We start from the raw sequence: 18939 nt of genomic DNA on the forward strand, positions 1-18939 counted from the left end.
ATCTGCAGCCTGAGCTTCAGCTCTCACTTGCCATGACCTGATACACACCATCAGGGAAGTCCTCTTGGGCAGGACTTGGATGTGTGCTTTATAGTGTCCCTCTATATGACCTCACACTCTCACTTCAAGCTTGGGAAGACAATAAAATACTGATTTTTTTATAGGTGAGCCAACCACCAGGCTATAAAAATAAGAAGAGGCAGGCAGCTCAGCTAAGAAAATGAAGAAAACTTTCTCAAAAACAATGACGGAGCCCTTACCTAACACAAATGAGGCCCTGGGTTTATCATCTGCACCACAACCAAAGAAAAAGCAAAAAAGAAAAGGCTGGAGGGACAGAACAGAAGGCAACAGCACTGTGCCATGCTGGGCCCAAGCCACCATGTCTACAAGCCAGTTCCACTTCCTGATTCTGGCCGTCCAACTACCTACATAAGTAAATGGAAGGGAAGAAATCACACAACTCAAGCCTCACTTCGTTCAATGGAAAAACTGTTTTATTGGGGGGCTGTATATAGAAGATAAAAATCAACAATCTATGGAAAGTGCATTTTAAAATGAATTGTCACAATTTTTCATTTTGTTTTCAAGCTCACAAATTTGCACAAGTGATTAGAATGGCAAAAGGCTAGGCTGCTTTTGAGGAGCGGACACCTCTCAGGCAGCGAGTACAGAGCGCATGCCTCTCTGGCTCATTGCCTTACCATCACCCCGTGACAGGCTGTCTGACTTCCATGACCTGGAGGAATCTGTCCATGACTACAAGCCGGCCATCTTGGCTCGGTATACCCTCCTGGTCTCTGGAGCTAAAGCCATTAAAGATGTGGCCTTCATCTCAAGCCCGCTGCTCTGACGCCAAACCTGCTGGGTGTCCCGCTTCCTGTGTGCAGTGGATGAAGCTAAGGCAGACCCCACCGTCTTTCTGGCCACGACAGGCCTGCCATTGACGAGTCCTGCTGGGGTACACTGTTCCACTGCTGCCCACAGCTCAGGCATTAACCTAATGGTGACTGAACAGAGGGAACCGGAAGGGGCAGATCAGAACAGATGATCGGCTGTCGGGGGGAATAGCAGCACCACCTCAGCACGGCAGGATCGCACTACAGTCTACAGGGGATGTGCAAGGCAGTTCTTTAAGTGGGAAAGCCTTCTAGAAACAAAGAGGCACATGGGCAGCCTGGGAGACCCACAGAGTCTAGAAGTCAGCTAGCTGGCTGGACAAAGCCATAGATACTTCCAGCAATTTTTACTCTAACTAGCTACTTTTTTCTCTCTGCAAACCTAGGACCTCAAGCATGCTAAGCGAACACTCTAAATCCGAGCTGCATCTCTAGCCCATAGCGAATTTTAAAATGAGGCCCAATGCTTTTTCGTAAGTTGCCTCCTACCTATGAGCTAGCCTGGCTACTGCAGGCCTGCAATGTGAGCTCAGCAGTGGGGCTGCTCCAGTGACGTAGTCGGCCAGCGCACAGCCCTTCGGTGGCCATAGGCAGTGAGGTACAAGCAGAGAGTGGCTTCAGGAGGAAATAAGGACATAGAGGATCTGGCTTGCCTCAGGACAAAAATGGATAGGGGTAGGACAAAACCCAGAATTACAATTAAAGGTATTCCGCTAAAAGAAAAAAAAAAAATCAAATTACAAAATTCATCCCGTCATTGTTATATCAACATAAAAGGCATTTAAAACAAAGTTTGGCTTAGGCAATGCCAATGAAATTTCTGACAGTTCGCCATTTATAAATACATAAATTTGCACATGTACTTTTAAAGCACAGCTTCTGGAAGAACGAAGACTTCTTTGAAGCCCTTGTAACCAGGTCCCTTTCCATTCCAGCTGCTTCTATGCTGCAAATACAGGAATCTCAGGGGCTGCCATGTTTCAGTCACCTTCACCCCGGCCTCCTTTCCAAGCACGTCCCCAGGGTGGAGATGTGGAGATCTGCCTTAGCTTTGATGCTGTGGAGAAAAGAGAAAAAGTTACACAGCCACCGAGTCCCGTGAATCAAGTCTATCTTCACACATTCAAACAAAGCAGTGATAGAATATTTATGTGCGACCCAGATGGCAAGTCTACTCAGAGATTATTAATATTTTACTACATACAGAAAATGTTAGCTAAACACTGACCACATGATCCATTTGGAAGCCAGAACCCTACCTCCCTGACTTGTGGCTTACTGTAAGTGTTCACAATGTAAAGTGATAACGGAAATACCTAAAATGCTAGTCCTGCCGCCAGCCTCTGCTCTCACAAACACTGCTCTAAATTCAACACGGCCAGATTCAGGTGGTAATTTGTAGCACTCCACACTGAGCCAGGACACTTAGGAGATGTGAAGGTATTTCTGGAATTCACACAATTAGAAACTGTAAAAAGCGAGTCTGGGAACAGCACTGACCTGGGGCCCGCAGATTCCTTCCGGGTGCTCTCTAGCACCTTCGGTACATTTAAACTTGGCTTAGAAACTTTTAAGGAGGGTGTGAAGAACTCATTGACTGTCACCTTGCCTTTGAATGGATTCCCTTAACACTGAGCAGCATCAATGAATCAACTTCAAAGTCTTTTTAGTAATCAGAGATTTCAAGGTATGATCTATTTCCTAGCTACAAAAATCCTCAGCAAAGATAAAATGCAAGTCTTTCTACTCCCAGGAGAATGCAGTATGACCAGCTGCATGCAGTCCAGGGAGACATCCCTGAGTCATCTCGCTCAGATTTTTTTTTTAAAAAGTATTTACCTCATGTACAGAGGTGTTCTGTCTTCATGTATGTCTGCACCAACTGTATGCCTGGTGCCTGGGGAGGTGCCGGGAGAGGAGGTTAGACCCTCAGAATTAGGGTTAGAGATGATTATGAGCCACCATGTAGGCACCGAGACTTGAACCGGATCCTCTGGACGAGCAACCAGTTGCTCTTGACCACTGAGCCACCCCTCTCCAGCCCGTCACTCAAATTTTCACCTGGACAGAGCCAGACCACTGCCTTCTCCACACAATGCTCTCTGGTGATCCACCCAGCCTGGATTCTGAGCTACGAGACTGGCCCACAGGATCAGATCCAGTTTTCTTCCCTCTCCCTTGACAGGATCTGCTTAGCCCAGGCTTGTCTCCCAACTGGCTCCGTAGCCAAGGATGACCTTCAGCTCCTCATCTTCCTGCCTCCACCTCTGGAATGCTGGGATTAAAGGTGTGGACCCCATGTCTAGTTATGGCTTTCATGAAAACATGGCCTCAGAGCTGGTGGAGACTGTGCAAGATCTGTAGGCACACCTGCTTTTGTTACCTTTGTCACTTTCATACTGATGTCTTTCCTTGTGGGATAATGTTCTCAGGAGAAGAATCAAATTATGATGTTAGCGATGTCTTTGAATCAACAACAACAGTGTCTTTGTCAATCACGGTTCGTTTTGTTTGTTTGTTTGTTTGCTTGAGACAGAATCTCTCTCTACCTAGCCCTAGCTGTTCTGGAACTAAAACTGCAGAGCAGCCTCACGTCAAATTCACAGAAATCCACTTGCCTCCAGAGTGCTGGGATTAAAGGCGATGCCGCCACACCTGGCTCTTCTTGACTGACTCAGTGAAGGCATCTGCGGTAATGCCCTTCCTGAGTTGACTGACACTGTCACTGCCCCTGCAGCAGCCACAGTGGCTACAGGCTGCAGGCTAGCCCTGGCTGTTACTTAGATAGCCAAGACTGTTTGCTCAATGTGCTTGTCTTTCAGAAAAGATCACACACTCCAACTGCTGAGCAAAGCCCACCTGTCACTCTCACTCCTCTGACTAAAAAGAAAAAAAATTGGACAGACAGATACACCTGCCCAAAAGCTGCAAGAAGGCAACAAAATAGATTTTTAAAACTCTACTGCACAGAGCTTCTGTCTAAGTTATCATCATTGCCCGGTCTCGAGGTGCCAATACTGAGCAATTTATTTCCATATGCCAGCTAACTCTAAAACCCAACCAAACTAATTTTAGAGGATCAATTCAGGCTGGCATGATGATGGGGCTTTCAGATTTCTGGCCTAGTACTCTTCAGCTTCATCTGACATGGAAGGAAGGACAAACTACTTTGAAGACACTCTCTGCAAGGGCCTCTCAAGGTGGCTTCCTCAGCACACAAACCAGTCACAGTGAGTGACGGGAAGGGCTTATTTACAGGACTTTGTTTGTTGGGGTGCTAGAGGATATCAAACCTAGGCAAGCACTCTGTCACTGAGCCACATCCCTGGCCTCCTAGAAGACTTGCTTGTTGTGTAGCATTTATTTCCCTGTGTGTGCTCATGTATGTGCATAGGCCACAGCACGTGTGGAGTTTAGCTGACAACTTTCAGGAGTCAGTTCTCTCTCACCATGCGGATTCCGATGACGGGTCTCGAGTCATAAAGCTTTCCTGCAAACACCTTCATCTGCGAGCCATCTCACCGGCCCAAGACTGACACCTGTGACTTAGAGCAGAAGACCAAATGGAAGAATTCCCATTTTGTCTCTACACGCTGGCTCCTTCAAAGCCCCGGCATACATGTCAACAACCACATCTGTGCAAACATGGCTTTCATATATGAGCATGGCTCCACCTTATCCGCATTATCCATATCAATAACATGTCCTGTTGTTCTGTGTTGGGCTTACAGGCTCCAGACAGATATCTCTGGGAAACCCCAAAACACAGTGGCCTGGGTCCCCGCCAGCTAGGTCATCGTGTTAAGGAGCATGTGAGGGACGCCTTATACAAGCTTGACCTGGAGTTCACCGGCTGCTGGAAACCCACATCTCACAGATGTGGGGCTCTACCTGGTACAAGTCAATCTGTAGAGCTCTAACTGAGTAGTAGACTTTCTGCTCTGGCTGTGGTGTCATAGCACGCCCTGCACGCTTGGCTCCTATCTGGCTACACTATCTCCCGAGTCATGCTCAGTAATAAATCTTATACTACCCAAATAAATAATTTGAAAGTTTATCTAAGAGACCTGGATAAATATCAAAGGAACTTAAGGAAACAAGGGAGCAATCCTGCTGCCTGAAGAGTCCAGATGTGAAAAATACACATGTCCGGAGGTGCACAGCTGGGATGCACAGTCTGATTCTCCAAAGTTGTTCTGCCTCTCCCTGGCCTCAGGTACCCAGGATCCAGACCGTAAGGCTCTGGGGCAAAGCTCACTGTGAACAAGGCCACAGCCACAAGACTACTTCCCGAGGAGCAGAACACAGCTGTGGTGTCTGGAAACTACCCCACCACAGTCCTTATCAGAGAGTCCCCATAAGTCTGGTCCAGCTCTGGCCTGCTGAGGCAGGAGATAAGCTGTATGAATTACTCTAAAACGCAGTACTTCTAATTTTAGCACTCTAACCAAGATTTGTCTTTTTTTTTAAAGGAGCAAAACAAGGCAAGTCTGGGGGGTGTATGTCTATAACCCCAGAACTCAGGAGGACCATACCAGGTTTGAGAATAGCCTCGTATAGTGAGCTCCGGGCCAGCCAGGGCTGTAGAGCAAGATCCTGTCTCAAACAAACAAACCTAAAGAAATAAGCAAAGCAGCTGGGCCTGGGCACAGAGCTCTGACCTCTAGGCTACCAGGGAGGCAGAGGCAGGAGGACTGCAAGCTCAAGGCCCACCAGGCTAATAGTCAACACCTGCCTGTGTGGAAAAAAAATAAAAAGGAAAAGCTGAATGGACAGCTCAGGGGTAAAGCACTTGCCTCACACATACAGCGCTCTAGGCTCAGTTCTCATCAACAACGCACTTAAAATAACGCACGCACTTAAGCCTACATTTCACCTGTGAGAGAAAACATATTTTTTTTCTAGTTTGTTTAACATAATAATCTCCGTTTCTATCCATTTTCTGTGAACACTCAGTTTTGTTTTTCTTTACAGTAGAACAAAATCCCACAGTGTACGCGGACTCCATTTTCACTATCCGCTTGTCTAGTGGTGGGTATCAAAGCTGTGAGCAGTGCAGCCATAAACACGAATGTGTGAAATCTCAGCTATGTTTACTCAGAGGCCTTCAGGAGTACAGCTGGAAAATGATTTTAGTTTGTTTAGGGTCCTCCCAGTTTAGACAGCATTCAATCCCTGGCACCAAGAGAAAAGAAGTATTCTAGACAAACCTAAGAGATCGAGCCTATGTGTTACTCCACCAACGATGCATAACTTATCACGCTGGGTTGTTGCCTCGTTAGGAAAAGGTTTATACCAACTGTGAAGAACTAATGGAAGGACCTGAGACTGGAGCAGGAAACAAGAGTGCTCAAAAACAGCCTGATACAGAGTCGAAGCTGAGACCTTCACCTCCACGCTTGGAAACGCTTATTACCTTTTTCATTAGCTCACTTCTGGTTGTAAACTGTGGCAGGTCCTCCACTTCAATCCCATCAGCCATTTCCATCACCTTGTCCAGAAGGTCTTTACTGTAACTGCACAATAAAAAGCAGCAAGGTCAAAGCCTGAGGAGACCCACTGTCCCTTAGGGTCATAAGGGGTAGGGTATTAGCCTGTAAACGCTGCTCCTAGGATACCGAACTGCTTGTTCATTGACGGGTCACACTATGCCACCTGAGGTTTAAGCAATGAGCCACCTCCGCCTTCTCGGTGGCTGGGATAACAGACGCACACCACTATACGATAGGATGTCCTGCCAGGGCTGATCTGAGAGTGCAGGGAAAACCGAGGTGCTCAGCACAGGGTTAACAAATAGTTCCTCCTGCCGGTGGGTGCAGAGCTAGGCTTGGAGAATCCCAAGGTAGCAGATGTTTCAAGAATTACAAAAACAGGCAGGAGAGATGGCTCAGCAGCTAAGAGCAGCACTTGAGACTGCTGAGAGGACCTGGGTTCAGTTCCTACAGGGCTGCAATTTCACAACTCAGAGACGTGACGCCCTCTTCTGGCCTCTGAGGATACTGAACACACCTTTGTTACACATCCATACAAATCTGTTAAATAAAATTACAAAAACAGGAGCACCACACATCTGGCAGTACTTATTTACGGATGAGGTCTGAGGGTCAAACACTAGATTATTGTTAAAACACAAATAGCATTAGTCTCATGAAAATAACACCGTCCGTTCCTTTCTTCAGTTCTCAGTCATCTGTCTGGGCTTGGTTCCTGTAAACTAGGATTTGACAGGGCACTTAGAAGGCGGAAGGGAGGGTGGGCTTGTGTGTGTGATGGGTGTATTTGGCACGACTTCCCCACACCCTCTTCTGACAAATATCCTAAGATCGGAAACCAAGGAGCTTCAGCACTGGGGGTGAAGCTCAGTGGCAGAGTACTTATTCAGTATGTAATGGCCCTGGTTTCATTCCTAGCACAAACCCAAAAAGCAAACCAAGGGCTTTGGCCTAGAGGGGCCATGTGACCAGGTAGAAAATCAGGTCTGAGTGAAGTTATCATAACCTCCCTAGAAGGCCTTCAGAGCTTGGAGATGGATGCCTGTAATCTCAGCACACGGGTGCTTAGGAGGATGGAGTTCCAGGATTACCTGGACTACTCCATAAACTGGAGGCCTAAAGGAAGATTGCCTTAAATTAAAAATAAAGAAACGAGGGAGTGTAAAAAAAAAAAGAAAAAAGAAAAGAAAGGAAGAAAAGAAAAAAGAAAGGAGGGGGCTTTTTCCAGGTGGAGTAAAGGGAACGCCTTGACAAGAATCTCAAAGCCAGGCTCTTGCCTTTCTGGTGTGATAGCGGGAGGTTCAGTAGGCCTTGGGACAGCAACCAGAAGGCAGCCGTTACTTTCATAAGAGGGAATGCAAAGAGGAGAAAGGGGAGTAAACATTACATCCTGCTTTCGCGATGAAACCCACCAACCAACGGTGCGATATATCACATCCTCTTGCTAGGCTGTCTTCATCTAGAGGGTGAGGGGGAAGTCTGGGTTTCTAGTTGCACTTTTGCCATGTAGGTGACAGGAGCTAACGGACTTCAAACACACTCCGCCGGGGAAATCCTCTGGGCTAATAAACTGTAATAAAAGTTACCATAGCAACACTGCCGCCTTAGAGCCCACCTGCATTGCATTCTCCACCACTTAACTGCTGTAGTCATCACAACCACCCATTCTCGAAGGCGAGGCTCAGAGAAGAGATACGTCCTTCCCGAGGGAATGAATGCTAAGAGGGGATCAGCCAAGCAGAGGATCGGCACATGGGAACGGGGTCAGCCGACCGTCGGGCGGGCGGGGGGGTGGGGGTCCGCACCTGCAACCCAGGAAGAGGTGGTTGGCCCAGACCATGGATAGGGACAAGAGCTGGTCCAGGCGGCCGCCGCCGTCCGGTGGGTCTCGGTAGTCGGGCAGGTGGCGCAGGATGAACTCCATGCGCGCTTTCCACTGCTTCTCGCTCTCCGAGTAGGAGCGGAACTGCTCGGCGAAGTCGGCGGCCTGCCGCACGCCGGAAACCAGCTCCTCCACCGCGGCGGCGGCCTCGCCACCCACCATTGCTCCCGCTGCCGCCGCCGCCGAGGATCGCACCAGCCCGCCGCTTTCCCGACACGCCCCGCGCCACCGCCGCGCTAGAGCGGCCGCGGCTGAGTGCGAGTGCGCTGGAGGACTGACCTGGAGCGCCCTCGCGGGGCACGGAGGCCTAGGGCGACTTAGTGCTGCAAGGGCCGTTCCAGGGTCCACAGGGAGGAGTTGCAACTGTTGGGGATACCGAGTCCGCCGCTGGGTGCCCGCTAGGGCTCTGCAGCGTCCTTTTTGCCCTGGGGTGTTCCTCCGCCACCGCTTTAACTTCAGCCACAGATGAGGCTTTCCCTAAGTTCTGTGGGTCTCCCTGGGGAGTGAGGTCCTCTCTTTGATGGATCCACTGTGGTCTCAACGTCTTCACGCAGGTTGTGTCCTGCCTTGCTGCAGGGAGGCGACATCCAATGAGTACCTACCAAGGATTTTGTTCAGTGCCCAGGATGCCCCACTCTAAAGAACCTTGTGAGGGGGGTGGACGGTAGTGAAAGAATTGCCCGAGTAAATGGGGCGTTGACAAGTCATAAAACAAGTCAGCCAGCCGTAAACCTGAAGAAGCAAGGGACTGCTCCCGTCTTGGGGGTATGGGAGTGGGGGTGGAGAACTGAACACCGCTTGAGTTCAATCCCTTGAACCCACATGGTGGAAGGAGAACAACCCCTGAAAAAAATTCTCCTCTAACTTCTACATGCAAGCTGTGATACGTGGGTATCCACACACACGCCAAACAAACAAATGTAAAAATATAAAATGTAAGGTTGGGTGCAGAAGAGAATCCAGGATCTGCGGCTCCAGTGCAGGTCCTAGGCGGAGAGTGGACTTCAGCTAAGAGTTCATTATATCCTGTTCGTGACTGCAGGTCCTCTCCCTTCCCCGGCATAGGTCAGGGTGGTCTACAGCTGCTTTCCTCCCATCTGCAGCTTCTACTTCTGTGTTAGGACACCATTAGGCAGAAATGCAGTCCAGCACACAGATGCTAGAGGACCAGCACCATGCCGGGTGACACCCCATTCACCCCAGGAAGGCATGGTACTCATACTCTGGCACAGAGCATCTGAACCGAACATGGGAATCCACACAGAGAAAAGCAGCTTCCCCCAGCAGTCGGGAATCTAACTGGATGTCAGCAATCAGAGCTCAGTTTCCAGCATGCAGATGACATGTCCTGAGGAGCTCATTGCAGTGGCGAATTCCCAAGTGAACCCTGGGTACCCAGGGTCAAGGTTCCAGGTAATGATGATTCTACTCCAGCTGACCAGACTCTGAGGACATTCAGTGTGCCAGGCACAGTGACAGATACCTTTTGTCCCAGCTACTCCACAGGAGAGCTTAGAAGTTAGCTGTCCTAGAGAGATCCTCAGCTCTTAAAAACGGTGTTGAAGGTTCACTGAGGAGCTGGAGAGATGGTGCTTCAGCAATTAAGAGCCCTTGGCTGCTCTTCTAGAGGAGCTGGGTTTGGTTCCCAGCACCCACATGGTGGCTTACAACCATCCATAACGATAGTTATGGAGGCTTTGTTTGTTTGTGTTAATAACACAGGCTATAAGCTTAAGATGCTTCTTCTGCCCCAGCCTCCCCAGATCTCGTATGTTAAGTGTGCTCCACTGTGTGATTGAATTTTTATGTGAATTTTAGCGTCTCTTTGCTGACTTCTAGAGAAACAGACTGTTGATGTTTCATGCAAGATTCTGTTGAATATATAGATCAATCAGAGGAGAATCAACATCTTATCAATATTGAATCTTCTAGTTTACAAACATGGTAATGAGATAGCTCTCCATTTATTTAGGCTTTTTGTGTGAGCGGTTTTGTTTTGCTGTTACCTTATTTATTTAGTTTTTGAGATGGTGTCCGTTTCTGTCCTTGAAATCTCATCCTTCCTGCCTTAGCTTCCTAAATGCTATGATTCAGGTGTGCTAGTATGTGTGTATGGGAGTTGGGGGGGGGGGGTGCGTGCTCTTTAAAATCAGGTTCTTATGTAGCCCAGGTTGGCCTCAAAGTCCCTTTGTAGCCGAGGCTGGCCTTGAAAGGCTGATCTTTCTGCCTCCACTTCCTAAGTGCTAAGATTGTGGCACAAACCATTACATCTGGCTTTGGGATTTGTTTATGCATTTCTTTGTTTTGGGTGTGAGAGTTATTGGTAAACGTTATTGGCAGAAGGTGGAACCCAGCACAGTGGAAGCCCTCAGAAGGCCACCACTGGTCCAGGGGATCACGAATGGGGATGTATTTGATCCCATAGACATCAAGGGTAAGCTGCTTCTCAGCTGCCATAACTCCAAATTAACCGCATTAAGTTCGATGAAATCCCCATTCTTTGTTCTTTTTGAGATGTGAATCTTCTGGTGACTAAGAACTTGAACCTGGCCTTTCCCAGGGCCTCAATCACAGATTCTGTATGCTGTAGCCTGAAGCAGATGGACATGATGACCTGTCTTGTGTGAACCTAGCTACTGTGTCCTGATGGTACTGGGGCTAACAGTGCAGTCTAGAGTAGGGACAGCATGAGCTCAGCGACATACATATCTTGAAGGCCTGTCAGGGGAACCCAAACAAGGTACAGGCCGCACACCTCCAAGGAGGCTGCTTGTTGCAATCATTGCACACAGGGCTCTGTGAGGAAAAGAACCTGGTCTTTGGGCTGCAGAGATAGTGTATTTTTAAGCCCCATGAGCCATTAAATTTACACACAACCATTTCCCACTTTGTTCTTTATTCCTTATATATCTTTTGTACCATCTGGTTCATTGTCTTTTCTTTTTTTTTTTCTTTTCTTTCTTTTCTTTTTTTTTTTTTTACTCCTTTTTTTTCTTTTTTCTTTTTTTTCTTAATTCCAAACATCCACTTACTCACTGGAAGCGATCAAGGTAGGAAAAAGCGGTAATGTATCTCTTTCTTACATGATCTTTTTAAGCTCCATTACGTCAATAAACAAAGTAGGCTTAACATGTCACTTAAGAGAGTGCAGCATCTCTGCTAAGAGGCATCCTTAGCAACAAATCAAAAATAGGAACACTTCACAAATTCGCATGTCACCCTTGCACAGGGCCGTGCTAACCACCTCTGTATTGGTCCAATTTTAGTAAGTGTGTTGCCATATCGAGTACAGGGTTTCATCTTCTTTACACTTGAAAATTTAATAATCAAGTATCCACTTAATCTTAACACCCAGGAAGTAGAGGCAGGTGGATCTCTGTGGGTTCAAGGCCAGCCTGATATACATATGGAGTTCAAGGGCAGAGGGGGTTTCTAGTGAGATCCTGTCTCAAAATCAAAACAAAAACAAAAAAGCCTATCACTTTTTTTATCTTTTTAAAAATTCTTATTATTCTTCTTCTTCTTTCTCCGATTCTTCTTCTTCTTTCTTCTTTCTTCTTTTCTTCTTCTTCTTCTTCTTCTTCTTCTTCTTCTTCTTCTTCTTCTTCCTCCTCCTCCTCCTCCTCCTCCTCCTCCTCCTCCTCCTCCTCCTTCTTCTTCTTCTTTTTCCTGGCGTTTCAAGACAGGATTTCTGTGTAGCCTTGGCTGCCTGGACTCCCTTTGTAGACCAGGCTGGCCTAGAACTCAACAGAGCTATGCCTGCCTCTGTCTCCCCCATTGCTGGGATTACAGACAGGCAACACCATACTGGCTCCTTTACTTACATAATTTTAATTATTATTTTAAGACAGGGTCTTATGTAGCCCAGGCCAGCCTCTAACTAACTGTGTAGTCAAGGATGGCCTCGAACTTCTGATTCCGTTGCCTCCACCTCCCGGGAGCTGGAGTTCAGGTGAGAACCACCACGCTTGGTTATGTAGTGTTCCATTGAACTTTGGCCTTCACTAGCCATGGTTTTGTTTTGGGGGGGGAGCTTTGTTGTTTGTTTTGTTTTGTTTTTCCCCTTTTCCCTTTTCTTACACCTTCTCTTTTTCTCTCCTCTTTTTCCCAAGATAATCTTCTGGAAAACTCTTACCAATTTGTTGGATCGCAAACCCAGAAACCCTGAGCTTGTAGGAGATATATTAGAAGCTAATCTCTCTCTCTCCTTCTCTCTGTCAAACTATTTATTTATTTAGCCATTTGGTAGCATTTTGCACATATGCTTCTTCAAAATACAAAGTTTTGGGCTTTGTTATTTAAATGATTTTTTTTAAAATTTTGTGTGTATGGGTGTTTGCCTGTATGCATGTCTGTGTACCTCATGCATGGCTGGGGAAGAAGGAGGAGGGTATCAGATCTCCTGGAACTGGAGTTAAAGACTTTAAAGACGGTTTTGAGCTGTCATGTGTGTACTGAGAATCGAACCTGGGCCCTCTGAAATAACACCACGTGCTCTTAACTGCTGGGCCACCTCTTCAGGCCATACTTCAACTAAAAAAAAAAAAAATTATTTTTGCCAAATGTGGTGGGTGATGCACGCCATTAATCCCAGCATTCAAGAGGCAGAGACAGGCAGATCTCTGTGAGGTTTAGGCCAGCCTGGTCTACAGGGTGAGTTACAGGACAGCCAGGGCTACATACTGAGGGCCTGCCTCAAAATAAAACAAAATAAATAATTTCTAGTGTACAGGTTTGTTTTTATGTGTCTGAGGGTTTTGTCTGTAGAAATGGAAGTGTGTTACTGCCTGTGCCCAGTGCCTGTGGAGGCCAGGAGAGGGCAACAGGTCCCCCGGAACTGGAGTTATAGTAGTCTGAGTCTCAATGTGGGTGATGGAAACTGCACCTGCCTGGGTCCTTTGCAAGAGCAGCCAGTGCCAGGCCATCTTTCCACAGCCCCCTGTTGTTTGGTTTTTGAGAAAGGGTCTAGAACTTGCTGTGTGCTGTGTAGACCAGGCTAGCCTTGAATTTATTTCAATCTTGCTGCCTCTGCCTCCCCAGGACTGGGATTACAGGTAGGAAACACCATGCTTGGTTCTTTTTGTTGTCATTGTTTGAGGACAGGTTCTCCCGTAACCTAATGCTACGTACCTGCTACGTACCTGATGACCTGGACTTCTAAATCCTCCTGCCTCAGCTTCCCAAGTGCTAGGATTATAGAACATTTGTGGGGATTTTGTTTGTTTTTGTTTTTCAGTTTTGTTTATTTCTGAGGCAAGGCGGAACTCACTATGTAGGTCAGGCTGGCCTTAACCTCATAAAGACCGCCTGGTACTCCTGCCTCCTGAGTGCTGGGATTAACACTCATGTTTGTATATAACTGTCACACTTGAAGCTACATTGACTGTATGGAATCTTTGGCCCACATTTTCCTTCCTTTGAATGTTTTGTAGGTGTTGGCCCACTGTTCCTGGCAGAAATTGATGCTGGCTGCTGAGCCCCTTTTGCTCTACCTAGATGGAAATCATTGACTAGGTGATGGAAAGATCGCCTAATGTTTGACCTCCCAGGCCTTTGGGTGTCCAGAACCTGAGGACTGAAATGGCAAGCCCAGAGGCTCACAGCTCTAAACCATGAGACCCAGGGGCCTATTACTCCAGGCTTCAGCAGCCAGAGAGACTCTTCAGGTTGGAGGCTTACATCTCTGGCTTTAACTGCTGGTGGCGCTGACATAGGGCTTCTATCGTAACCCTCGGCTGCCAGCGGTGAGCAGGAGCAGCGTGCAGCCACAGTCAGCAATAAACAGCACCTGTTAGCGTGAGAGCTCTGCTCCTGGGCTCCTCAGCTCCCACTGTGGCTGGGTTTCCCACCTCAAGCCTGGCCTGCAGACGCTCTAGGAACTCAAGGCCCAGCAGTTCCCTGGGCTCAGTTTCTCCAGGTCTTCATTGCCCCTGTCATATCTGTCTCCCTACCCAGGGCTCTCTGCAACTCTTCAGCTGCCCCCTCACCACTCCCGAGGCTGCCACCGTCACAGCTGCTCCTCTCCCGTGGCTGTCTCCACAGTCTTCCCCCGGCTCAGCTTGTTCTACTAATGATAAAGATTAAAAGTAAGTGAGGAAGGCCACAGATGGCTCAGCAGGTCAAGGGGCTTGGCTTGCGAGCTTGGCCCCTTGAGTTTGGTTCCCCAGAATTCATGTAAAGGTGGAAGGAAAGAACCAACTCTACGAAGCTGTTCTCTGACCTGTGAATGTGAATGCAGGCATTCACACACACACACACACACACACACACACACACCATGTGTGAATATACGTTAAATTCGTTTAAAGTTTTAAAAGAAAAGTAAAAACTGGTTGTGGTGGCACACACCTTTAATCCAAGCACTCAGGAAGCAGAGACAGGTGGATCTCTGTGAGTTCGAAGCCAGCCTGGTCTACATAATTAGTTCCAGGACAGTCAGAGCTACATAGTGAGATCCTGTCTCAAAAACAAACAAACAAACAAAAAAGAAAGCAATTAAAAAAGAAAGAAACCCTTTTAATGGGCCTAATGTCACAACACCAGAGGGCAGCAAATAAGGGTGTCTCTTGACTGACTCAACAGTGTACTGAACAGCCAGTTTACACTGCCAGAAAGAGAGTAGGCAAGGGTGTTTGCCTTGTGGCATAATGCTTACACAAATTAAAGACTGTATTTGCAGCAGTCACGGCACGGTCCATTCAGATGAAAGAGCAGGTCTGTACCAATCACAAGCATTTTTCTGGGCCACTCTGGAAAGCGTTGACTGTCTAGCCTTGGTAAAAACAACTGAGAATTCACCAAGACTTGCCCATGGCAAAGAGTCTGGTGCAAGCTATCTGAAACAGAAGTGTCTGGAACAGTGCCTTTTGGAGCTGGAGCAGTGCTTTGGCAGCAAACAGCTGTGGTTGCAGTGTAGCTTTCTCAAGACATCCGTGAAGTGTTCAAAGCAGCCTGCTGGCATAAGGGTTGTCCAGCTGGCTGCCAAATAGGGGCTGCTTGGCTAGCAAGTCTGGGCTCAAGGCAGCCTGGGCAGAAGGGAAGCTTCTAACAACTGTCAATTAGGGAGTCAAATTGCCCCGGCCACAAACATTTTATTGAAAGAGAGAGAGAGAAAGAGAGAGAGAGAAAGAAAGAAGAGAAAGAAAGACATTAAAAAAAAAAAAAAACCTAACAATAAAAGCCTATCATTACCATTTACAGTGCTTTATTTAACTGTAACCAATGGTCATAGCAATGCTCAGCTCCTGCCCTGCTGTGGAAATATGGGTTCCTATGATCTTCCTGAGTTGCTCAGGACCATCCTCTGTTGCCCATGGAGTACCTTGTATCGGTTAATCTTCTTATCTTTACGGTCAAAATATCCACCAGAACCAACTTGGAAAGAGAGGTTTATTTTGGCTCGTGGTTCCAGAGGGCCACAGAATATCCATTATGGCAGGGACAGCCAAGCATAACACACGGGTTCTTGGCAGAGGTAGCTTGTGGTGGTTGTGGCTTTTCGCATCTTGACCCATCAAGAAGCAGAGAGCTCCGGGCAGAAGCTAATGAAACTTTCAAAGGTCTACCCTTAGTGACCTAATTCCTTCAGCAAGACTCCATCTCTTAAAGTCTCTGCAGCCTTTAACACAAGTCAGCAGCTGGAAACAGAGAAGCACAGGCTAGCCCTAGGCCCAACCCCTAGTACTGCAGAAAATGCATGATGATGATGACAAAGATGACAGTAATAATGGAAACCACCAGCACCACCATCATCATGACCACCATCATCGTCATGACCATCTTATCACCATCATCATCATCACCACCATTATCAAGGCCTCTGAGATTCACAGTTACAACCACATTTCCATGGACACCTAGTGGGTGTTTTCCTTCTGACAAACTTGGTTTCTCTCTGATTCGAGAGAGGGTGTACACTTGCAAAGCTTTTTCTATGTTTTGCTCCAGAGAGCTGATGCCATATTATGAATGGTTACAACTGGTCTCACATTCTTGACTCTCCAGGCTGACCAAGCTCTCTCTCGAGCAGCCTGTCTTCTCTCTGTGGCCCAGAGGTTCCAATACTGAAACACAAGAATATATCTTCCCCTCCCCCATCCCCAGCACTTTCAACTATTCTGTTTTCTGTCCATTTGTTTGTTTTTACTCATGTGTTTTGGTTGTTTGGGGATGATGATCTTTCTTTAAATTTTGTTATTTTGGCTTTCTTGAGACCGGGTCTGTTTTAGGTAGGGCTGCGGTAAAATACCACAAGGCTTGCTCAGTCTGCTGTCTTATAGAACCCAGGACATCCGGCCCAGGCATGGCGCCACCCACAATGGGCTGGACCCTCCCCCATCAATCACTAATTAAGAAAAACTACAGCCCAGTCTTATGGAGGCATTTTCTCAGTTGAGGTTTTCTGCTTTCAGATAACTCTAGTTTGCGTGTCAAGTTGACGTAAGACTAGCCAGCGCAGGGTCTTCTGTAGCCCAAGCTGGTCTCAAACTTGCTCTGTAGCTGAGGATGACTTGAGCTCTTGATCCTCCTGCCTCCACCTCCCACCCGCTAGACTGAAGTGCATGCCACCATGCCAGCTGGTTGGTTTGGGTTTTGAGACAGGGTTGACTAGGTAGCTGTCTTAGTCACCGCTCTCCTGCTCTGAAGAAACACTGTGACTGAAGAAGCTCTTATAAAGGAAAGCATGGAACTGCCCTTGCTTAGAATATCACAGGTTTAGCCCCTTATCATCAGGGCAGGGAAATGGCGGCACTCGTGGCACTGGATCAGTAGCTGGGAGCCACATCCTGATTGAGAGAGAGAGAGAGAGAGAGAGAGAGAGGTTGGACTTGGCATGGGCTTTTGAAACCTTAAAACCCACCCCCATTGACACACTTTCTCCAGTAAGGCCAGACCTTCCAATCCTTTCAAATAGTGCACTCCCTGGTGAGGAAGCCCTCAAATATATAGGCCTATGGAAGCCATTCTTATTAAGACTACTGCAGGAGCCCAGGACCTCATCGTTGCAATCCTGAGTGTTTGAATTACAGGAATGTGTCACCATGCCCAGTTCTCTATGCCAGGTTTATTCCATGTGAAGAGAGGGCAAACTAGCTTGTGAAGGGCCCTGGAAATGGCTCATGGAGGCCTCCCAGTGAATGCTGGGAGTATGAATCATGGACGCCAGTTTCCAGACAAGCTCAGGAAGTAACTTTTATTTGCATGGTCTGTGTCATGATGTCATGTGTCAAGGAGGGGGAGGGAAGCCAGGTTTTTTTTTCTCTATTCATGGTAAAACTGTTCTAAAATGGGCAAAGCTTTGCCCATCCTGCCTCATGAAAGCTGAACACACATCAGAAATACTAAGTGAAGGGCCAGCAAGATGGCTGAGAAGCAAAACTGCTGCATGCATGCCTAGTGACCCTAATTTGATCTCCTAAACTCGAGTAAAAAGTTGAGTGCTGCGGTGGGCACCTGTGAGTTCAGCACTCGTGTTGAGATAGGAGGCAGAGACAGAGGGCTCACAGGAGCCGCTGAGCCTGCCAGCCCTTCATATGCTGCATAAGGGCAGAAACACGGTGGAAGGCCAAAATGACCCCTGAAAGTTGTTTCATAACCTCCATGGGCGTGGCCTGGCATGTACCCACACTCACAGCCACAGCAACATGTGCCCATGAGCTTACACACACACACACACACAAACCCAATGAATGAAATTAAACAATAAAACACACTAAAACAAAAAGAATCCATAAATAAACTGACTAATTAAAATTGCTATGTAAAGCTGCTACCATGGTCTTGCTTTGACCCTCCCCCACCCCCCTTGAGCTCTTCAATCCTTGGGATCTCTGCCAAAAGAATTGAGATGAGGGGCTGGAGAGATGGCTCAGCGGTTACGAGCACTGGCTGCTCTTCCAGAGGTCCTGAGTTCAATTCTCAGCAACCACACGGTGGCTCACAACCATCTATAATGAGAGCTGGTGCCCTCTTCTGGTGTGCAGGTGTACATACAGATAGAGCACTCATGCGCATGAAAATAAGTAAATATTAAAAAAATAATCCAGACGAGGCACACAGGACAAGGGCAAGAGTTCAGAGTAAAGTGAGGTCCTTGAGGGGTAGGAGTGGGAAATGACTAGTGGGACCATTGTAAAGCGCAGCGCTCTCCTGGGGTGAGAGAGGACAGTAGCCAAGGAGACATTGAGGAGCAAAGCCTTCCACAGGATGCGAATAGGCAAGGACAAGAGAGATCACTGAACTTATGCTCTTTAAATCTTTCTTAAGATTTACTTTAGAGGGTCTCCGATGATCTTCTGGAGCTGCAGTTATGGAGGTATGGCTGCTGGGAACAGAACCTGGGTCCTTTGCAAGAGCAACAAGTACTCTTAACCCCCAAGCCACCTCTCTAGCTGGGCTTTATACAATTTCTTCAAGGTTCTGGGAAGAGCAGCTTTTCTGAGGGGCGCTCCTGTCTGAGCGATTGACAGGCTCATTTACATAAGCGTTAGGAAAATACACATTTTATTTTATTTTTGTTTAAATTTTTATTTTATTTTTATTAATTACAGTTTATTCACTTTGTATGCCATCTGTAGCCCCCTTCCTCACCCCCTCCTAATCCCAACTCTCCCTCCCTCTTCTTTTCCTATGCCCCTCCCCCCAAAATACATATTTTTAAAAATAA

At 47.3% G+C, this 18939-nt stretch overlaps 1 protein-coding gene, 1 non-coding gene and 1 pseudogene across 2 annotated transcripts; all 3 read right to left on the reverse strand.

The window, feature by feature from the left end:
* Nucleotides 1–475: 475 nt before the first annotated feature.
* Nucleotides 476–8501, reverse strand: Cdkn2aipnl (CDKN2A interacting protein N-terminal like). The gene is made up of 3 exons (XM_021638896.2): nucleotides 8197–8501; nucleotides 6316–6415; nucleotides 476–1956 (listed from the first exon to the last, which is right to left on the reverse strand). Exons 1-3 carry the CDS (start codon nucleotides 8433–8435, stop codon nucleotides 1945–1947), a joined length of 351 nt encoding a protein of 116 aa, XP_021494571.1. The 5' UTR covers nucleotides 8436–8501; the 3' UTR covers nucleotides 476–1944.
* Nucleotides 8502–10976: 2475 nt separating this feature from the next.
* LOC132646568 (small nucleolar RNA SNORA70) lies at nucleotides 10977–11103 on the reverse strand (annotated as a pseudogene).
* Nucleotides 11104–11457: 354 nt separating this feature from the next.
* LOC132646666 (U6 spliceosomal RNA) lies at nucleotides 11458–11563 on the reverse strand. Its single transcript, XR_009584914.1, has one exon. It is a non-coding gene; the product is annotated as a U6 spliceosomal RNA (small nuclear RNA).
* Between the last annotated feature and the right edge of the window lie 7376 nt (nucleotides 11564–18939).

Source organism: Meriones unguiculatus, chromosome 11 (assembly GCF_030254825.1).
Source record: "Meriones unguiculatus strain TT.TT164.6M chromosome 11, Bangor_MerUng_6.1, whole genome shotgun sequence".
Lineage (NCBI taxonomy): Eukaryota > Metazoa > Chordata > Mammalia > Rodentia > Muridae > Meriones > Meriones unguiculatus.

Coding starts and splice junctions, on each gene's coding strand:
- Cdkn2aipnl (XM_021638896.2), bottom strand. CDS start 8,435: ATGGTGGGTGGCGAGGCCGCCGCCGCGGTGGAGGAGCTGGTTTCCGGC. Junction 6,416..8,196: donor CACCTCTTCCTGGGTTGCAG/GTGCGGACCCCC, acceptor TTTATTGTGCAG/TTACAGTAAAGACCTTCTGG.